This window comes from Salmo salar, chromosome ssa06, assembly GCF_905237065.1.
Source record: "Salmo salar chromosome ssa06, Ssal_v3.1, whole genome shotgun sequence".
NCBI lineage: Eukaryota > Metazoa > Chordata > Actinopteri > Salmoniformes > Salmonidae > Salmo > Salmo salar.
This window is the reverse complement of record NC_059447.1, coordinates 13,827,706-13,835,266: the sequence shown is the minus strand read 5'-3', so window position 1 is coordinate 13,835,266 and position 7,561 is coordinate 13,827,706. Positions and strand designations below refer to the sequence as shown.

At 41.2% G+C, this 7,561-nt stretch overlaps 1 protein-coding gene across 2 annotated transcripts; it reads right to left on the bottom strand.

The window, feature by feature from the left end:
• Positions 1–233: 233 nt before the first annotated feature.
• Positions 234–6,673, bottom strand: LOC106606394 (proton channel OTOP2). Of its 2 annotated transcripts, XM_014202559.2 has the most exons (7): positions 6,609–6,673; positions 3,275–3,681; positions 2,789–2,925; positions 2,606–2,664; positions 2,231–2,358; positions 1,091–1,962; positions 234–665 (listed from the first exon to the last, which is right to left on the bottom strand). In XM_014202559.2, the coding sequence occupies exons 2-7, from the start codon at positions 3,675–3,677 to the stop codon at positions 495–497; spliced, it is 1,770 nt and encodes a 589-aa protein (XP_014058034.1). In that variant the 5' UTR covers positions 3,678–3,681; positions 6,609–6,673; the 3' UTR covers positions 234–494. The 2 variants fall into 2 exon arrangements, with proteins under 2 accessions (XP_014058034.1, XP_014058032.1); XM_014202557.2 differs by lacking the exon at positions 6,609–6,673 and having other exon boundaries at positions 3,275–5,749.
• Positions 6,674–7,561: the final 888 nt, after the last annotated feature.

Here is a 7,561-nt window from a genome sequence, read left to right as displayed (position 1 = left end):
GTGGAGAAATATGCATCCATAGACTGGTCTATGGATGTAAAAACTTGCCATCCATCAGATTAAAATGATAGTTTTAACCATGTTTGTAATCAATGAGGTGATAAAACGTTATATGTTGTGTTATAGGTAAGACAGTTGTTGTAAACTCATGAGATAGTAAAAATAAGCAGTGCCAGTGATTGGTCTGTGTTGTATTACAGTGTGCCACAAAGAAGAATGACTCATATCCCAGAAAAGTTTTACGTAAATGTATGTGCAATTTATTACAAAGTCATCATCAATTATAATTTAATATACAACTATTTATACAGTTTACTAGATACAGTTTAATAGCTCACTGATATTGACATATTTCATTCAAAATGAAATTGTATTACATAATGTTATTCTTTATATCCTTTATATATGTTTGAGTGCATGCTCAGGACAGAACAAAGTATAACAATAAAACAGATCTTTATACATTTTCAGAATTGTTTCTGTAATTTGCCTGCTTAGGAGGTTAGGAAGACCTCAAAGAGGCTGGCGACTGAGTGCATACGGTAAAAGATTCCGAAGGGGAGTCCGATATTCACAACAGCCGCCCACATGGTGAACTCGTAGAACTCTGCTCCAATCGTGTTGTCAAACTGAGGGCGGGCGCCAAACGCCGGCATGATCCAGAGCTGTCATTGGAAACAGAGTCAAGATATTCAGTACAATCTTTCAACTTAAACATACTAGTTACAATCATACTCTAATATGATGTATTGTACTGCACAAATCCTAGGGAGCCCTTTGGCTCATGAGCAAGTTAGGAAAACATGGAAAAAAGTGAATTTAAAGGGATGGTTCAGTAGTTTCCGTTAATTTTCGAAGTACTGTACCTACCCACTGGGCACAGACGTCAATTCAACGTCTATTCCATGTTGGTTCAATGTAATTTCATTGAAACACCGTTGATTCAACCAGTGAGTGCCCTGTGAGTAGGGCGTTTCATCCAAACTTAATAAAAATTGTTTTGTATGAAAGGACAATACCCTAGGTTAACAAGCCCTTTAAAAGAGCCATTTTGAAAAGGACAGTGGTGGGTACGCAGTAGGCTACTCACAAGGATGTTGCAGAGCAGCAGAAATGCACAGATCTCCTTCAGGGCTCTCCTCTTCCATGTCAGCCTATGGCGTTGAGGCAGGGGGGAGCCAGAAGGAGCAGAAGGAGCAACATGCATACTGTGAACTGTGAGGGCCGGGGACGACTTGGTCTCCATGAATGTCCCTGGGAGGTTGTGTATGTCTCTATGTGCTTGGGCTTGAAGGACGTATGGGTTTGTGAATACGGAGGCCTGGTGCATGTCTTCGTGGAAGGGCTCGCGATGCAGGCCCTCGATGATGAAGATGTTCTGCAGGCAGAGCTGGATCACAGTGAGCAGGGAGACAGCCAGGTTGAGAGCGTTGAGGTGGCCCTCGGCCCCCGTTGCCACCACAGCCACGATGGTGAAATAACAGATGGTGAACTGTCCAAATGAGGCGCCGATCAGCAAGCCTACATCCAGGCTCCGTGTTGGGTTCTTCCCCGACACGTGGTCCCTCTGGTCCAGCCGGTAGATGCCGCAACCAGCCACGGTCGAGACGGACATGAGCGTCACAGCCACTGTGTTCATCACGTAGTGTATCATCAGCACCGTGTCACGTTTCCCTGGGTCCCCCTTCTCCACGTCCACCTTGTAGATGACAAAGGTTCCCAGGCCCGCCACCAGCATGACCAGCCCGACCGCAGGCCCCACCAGCACGTCCTTCAAGCGGAAATGGAGTGAGTGGTGGTTGTGCTCGTCTACCAGGCGGCCCACGTTCTTCCACATGACGTAGGCCATGGCCGAGGCAAACAGGCTGTACTCGATGTTGAAGGGGTACAGGTAGTAATAGGCTTTCTCTAAGACAGCACAAGCAGAGTGGCTGCAGTTACAGCTGCTGTATCCGCCAGGGGCTGAAATAAAATGAAAGATGAGCTTTATTGTTTGACTTGTGAGGTGATTTTCTGTTATGTTGGTTGGTTGTATTTCATAGTCAGGGGCAGTTCTATTTCAATTCAGTAATTTCAGAAAGTAAACTCAAAATGTATTTTATTTTATTGATCCTTCATTTAAACAAGGAATTCCCATTTCAGTTTACATACGGAATTGAAATGGAATTGACAACAACCATTTTTCATTAGATTTTCTAGAGAGAATATTTGACAACACAATATTCACTACCTCTGATGTCATAGGAATGTGTGCTGTTGCCGTCCTCTGGTGGAACAACAGTCTGATGTAGGGACTCCTCTGTTACTGCTGCCATCCACAACATCAGATTGGTAGACAGAGTCAACATCAGCCCACAGCTTCAAGAGGGAAACACAGGAGTTCAGAATAGAATACTTTCTATTTTTAAATACTATTTCATTATGTAAGAATAGAATAGAAGAGAACAGAACAGAATTTAATAGAATAGAGTGGACTTCATGTTTCCCAAGCGAAATTTAAGATCAACTGGCAATGTTAAATGTCCAACCATCAATCAAACATCAATTTACAACATCAATAAATAAATCAATCATCAGTTATACAGTAGCAGTTAGTTACCCTCACCGAGTTATGTTCCGTTGTAGTTGTACACAGTCTTTAGCGTGGAGCCAGAGGAAGTATGTCTGAAAAAGATACAATGATCACCTATACTTGCATTTTTCCACCAGCCAAATCCCTCAGTGGTTTCCTTAATGTTATATCACCTAATGGAAGCTCCATTTGAGATGTCAGAACTTGTGTTCTTACCTGGACAAGTATGAATACAGCTTGTACGACAGGGAATGCTATCTTCACAGCAGAGTCACAGTGCAGGTAGCCTACGTAGTTAGCAATCTTAAACACGTCCATAATCAGACTGCATATGCCAAACAGCACCAGTCCACCTAGAGAAAAAAACACAATGAAATCCAATTAGAAATAATCACACTCATTCAATCACTCACACTTATTCAATAATCACACTCATTCAAGACAATGGGTGAATGTAAAATGTTGTCTAGGTATAGTAAATGATATCCTATTAGAATAGAACTCTTCCCCAATCCAAAGAGAGATTATTCATGTCCAATGGTATTACCAGACAGTGAATCCTACAGAGTAAGGTTGCAAAATTCCACAAACTTCACAGATTTCCAGGGCTAGGAAAAACAAACAACTGGGAACTTTGGAAAAGTTTCTGGAATTTAGCAGCTGTAGACCCAGAAGATCAGAAAAGCATGTGTCTTCTCTTACCCCTGAGCCACACAGGCCCGGCATGGCTATCCTTGTAGAGCACAGCATGATCTTCCCTGGATGTGTAGATGGTGTAGTACAGCATCCAGGCAGTGGTGAGGATGACGAGGACGATGAGGAAGATCTGCAGATTGATGGCGTTGATCTTGACGTTGTTGAAGACACTGCCACTGACCAGAGCAATACCTAGGATCAGGACGTTGACCGTGATGATGCTAGAGAGTAGCCAGCTGCGGTTACGGCCCCTCTCCCTCACCGTGCCCCTGCTGGTTGAGAGGACGTCGCTCCCCCTCCTCATACTGCCCGCCTGGACTCCCAAGTGGATGGAACACGGGGTGGAAGGGAGGGTGGGCGGGGGGGATATGTAGCCCTCCTCAGCTTCCATCTCAGCTTTAGCCGTCATCTTGCTGGATTGGCATGAAAAGAAGCCAAAGGTCAAGTGCATGATGTTTCTCATTCTGTAAAGGTCTAGTCCACAGTTTGTTTGTGATTTGTTACAATCCAAGCTCGCTCTGTTCAAAATGTCATATCCTATCCAAAGGTAGAAGATCTAATGAGTTCAGAAAGTATGTCTGTACTGATCAGAGTTGTGTGAACACCTAACCGTCCACTCAAAGGCTCTGCCTGTATAAGGAGGTCCCTCCTACCCGTAACCAATCTCCTAACCTCATTTCATCAGCAATGTCAACCCTGTCAGTGATATGACAATATAATGGTTTCTTATCATTTCCCTGTTTATCATCAGAAGCAGTGCCAGTCCACCATGCTTCAACGAATATGAGTTTATCTTGCTTGATTTGGGTCAATGCCAGTGTTTGATTAAATTGAAATTAACAAAGAAATCCTCACAGTTCATATTTACTAACACACATTGGTATTTTATCTACATGAGGTCAGGTATGTTTTGTTTCCTGGAAACCAACTTATTATTTTTTATAAAAAATAGTAGATATTCAGTTTCTGTCCAATTAGACTGTTTCTACAGCAGCCCTGACTGTTCCTTAGAACAACAGTAGGCTACTCCCCAATACCAAAACTGAGGTCTGAATACACAGTGAATCACAGGCTAACATAATGTACACTGGAAATACCTTACTGGATCCCCGAATTTCCTCATAATATATTAACCATTACACACCGTACAGGTGTGCTGGTTCAAAAGTGATTTTTCAAAATGCCTGTGTTGCAGCACTGACAAACTGTCTCGCAGCGGCAAGTTTTTTTACAATCTAACAATAACCTAGCCAATGTAATGAAATATATGACGGTGTAGTTGTTATATCCACTTTGCAGTACATAAACATTTATTTTTAATCAGCCCAACTGTAAATGCTGATAAAAGTCCAGTTGAAATAGTATTTGTATTTATTTATCACTATACCTTTTTTTACAATGTGTTGACAGGACTTGATATAGCCTAGTTCTCTGTACTTTTAAGATGAAACTGTAATTAGTTGGGTGTACTTATTATAATGCATTGATGGCTGTATTAGCATATACATTGTTGTGGAAAATGTAACATTTTATGGATTTTGTGGGTACCAGTCTCTTTAGCTAATCCACTCCTTGTACTCCATGTCATGTGCAAAAGAGACTGGCCTTTCTTCCAACTTCAAATATGAACCTTCTATCATTAATGAGAGGATTTGATCCTGATTCAGAGGATTTGATCCTGATTCAATCAACCTCACAGCTATCCTCCAATCACAACGGTTATGCAAATATGGGAACTCCACAGAACACGTTGGTATAGCAACCGTTTTTTATTTGTCCAGACTAAAACACTATGTTCAAAGTTGCTAGCTGAAGTCTAAATTCTCACACTAAATACATACTGCAATTCCAACCACAAAATGTCAAAATACAACAACTTGCCTAGCTAACAGCTAAATGTTGGTTTTGACTTTGTTATAAATTCTATTTCTATTTCCGAGGCACCACATGTTGTCATGGAAAATATGAATGTTATTTCCGACAACCAATGAGCAACTCCACCATAAATCCAGCGAACGTTGAGATTGTGTAAAGGCCAGTCTCTTTGGCAATGACAATGAGTGGCAAGGAATAGCATGTTAGGTAAAGAGAGTGGGACTCAGACTACTAGGTTACTTGTGATAGTATCAATTTAATTGGATGCTTATGAATGGGGTTCCAATTGGTCAGTTTGACATTCTATGAATTGATTACAGCCATCCACACCATCTAAAATACAAACGCATTAGAGTGGCAGTCTGGTAAACACATTAATGGTGAGAAAAGGCTGCAGTGCCCAGTATTATTTGCTCAGTTTATCAAAAGCACTTGGTTTCCTGAACATGACTGGATTATTTATCTAACAGGTCAATAAGAGAGTCAGACATAATGAGTTACTGAGTTACTTCATTTAAGTACACACAAATGAAAAACAAATAACCAAGAAAAAGGAGTTGATTGTGAACTACAGGAAAAGGAGGACAGAGCACGCCCCCATTCTCATCGACGGGGCTCTATTGGAGCAGGTCGAGACCTTCAAGTTCCTTGGTGTCCACATCACCAACAAACTAACATGGTCCAAACACACCAAGACAGTCGTGAAGAGGGCACAACAAAACCTATTCACCCTCAGGAGACTGAAAAGATTTGGCATGGGTCTTCAGATCCTCAAAAGGTTCTACAGCTGCACCATCGAGAGCATCCTGACGGGTTGCATCACTGCCTGGTATGGCAACTGCTCGGCCTCCGACCACAAGGCACTACAGAGGGTAGTGCATACGGCCCAGTACATCACTGGGGCCAAGCTTCCTGCCATCCAGGACCTCTACACCAGGCGGTGTCAGAGGAAGGCCCTAAGCCATAAGACATAAGACTCCTGAACATCTAATCAAATGGCTACCCAGACTATTTGCATTGCCCCCCTTTTATGCTGTTGCTACTCTCTGTTATTATCTATGCATAGTCACTTTAATAACTCTACCTACATGTGCATATTACCTCAATTACCTCGACTAACCGGTGCCCCCGCACATGGACTCTGTACTGGTACCCCCTGTATATAGCCTTGCTATTGTTATTTTACTGCTGCTCTTTAATTATTTGTTACTTTTTAAAAAAATATTTTTTTTAGGTATTCTCAAAACTGCATTGTTGGTTAAGGTCTTGTAAGTAAGCATTTCACTGTAAGGTCTACACCTTTCGTATCAAATACAATTTGATTTGATAAAGCATGTTTTTGAGTTCTATGAACAACATAAAAATCGGAGTTAATTAGACTCAGGATTAAGTTCACTCAGTCAATCTTATACCTATAAATCAATACATTGATGATCAATATGAGGATGCCTGAGCAGCTGCTTACCTTGTGGGAGGTGTGTGTGATCAGGTTCAGAGTGCCTGGGAGAGCAGTGTCCCTCATGGCTTTTATAGCCGTCCCCAACCACAGCCTGATTTACAGACAACAACACCAATGTACAGACAGTCATAAATGTCAAACATTTATGAGAAACAACATGCTCTGTTATATGTCCACACATAGGGAGTGTTTTTAATTATTTATCAAAAGAACACTCATGTGGACGTATAACAAGCTTCTGCTTAGAAAGACACCGTTTAACATTTTAGTATATCACTGTCACAACATGGCTCATCATATTGTGATGTGCTCATCAAAACTTAAATCATACCATCACACCTTTAATGATGAGTCAGTGGATATGATGGTCTGTTCAGTAACACTGGCAGACTGCTGTTATAATGAGGTATAACTTCTTATAAGCGTGTATGAGCCTTTATTACATTACATTACATTACATTACATTACATTTATAATGGCGTATGAAACGTTTAAAAGCATATCAAATGTTATGTCGTTCTATGCATGAATCAACATTTCAACGGACTCTAAATGGCTATTGGAAATTAATACCTACAATCCTAAGCACTATCTAGAACACCAAATGGTACTTTGGCTGTCCCAATAGGAAAACCCTTCGAAGAACCCTTTTTGGTTTTTCCACAGAGGGTTCTACATGGAACCAAAAAGGGTTCTACCTGGAACCCAAAATTGTTCTACCAGGACACAAAAAGGGCTCTGCCATGGCGACATCCAAAGAACCCTTTTGGAACCCTTTTTCTAAGAGTGTATAGGCTGCATGTGTAGAATATGAATATTGAACTTGAAGTTATTTTTAAAGAAGGCCTATGTATTCCAAGCTTTTTTCTTTATTTTTCTATATTCATTCACATTTATATTAGGCTCCGTGCATTTTGTGCACATCATGTAGACCAGAACAATGATATTACTGTGGATCA

What these genes read in the sequence shown, in the direction of transcription:
- LOC106606394 (XM_014202557.2), bottom strand. Translation starts at nt 3,731, where the DNA reads ATGAGAAACATCATGCACTTGACCTTTGGCTTCTTTTCATGCCAATCC. An exon ending in CTACAACGGAACATAACTCG is followed by an intron (nt 2,359 to 2,605) that starts GTGAGGGTAACT and finishes TCCCTCTTGAAG; the next exon opens with CTGTGGGCTGATGTTGACTC. An exon ending in TGCTGCTCTGCAACATCCTT is followed by an intron (nt 666 to 1,090) that starts GTGAGTAGCCTA and finishes TTCCAATGACAG; the next exon opens with CTCTGGATCATGCCGGCGTT.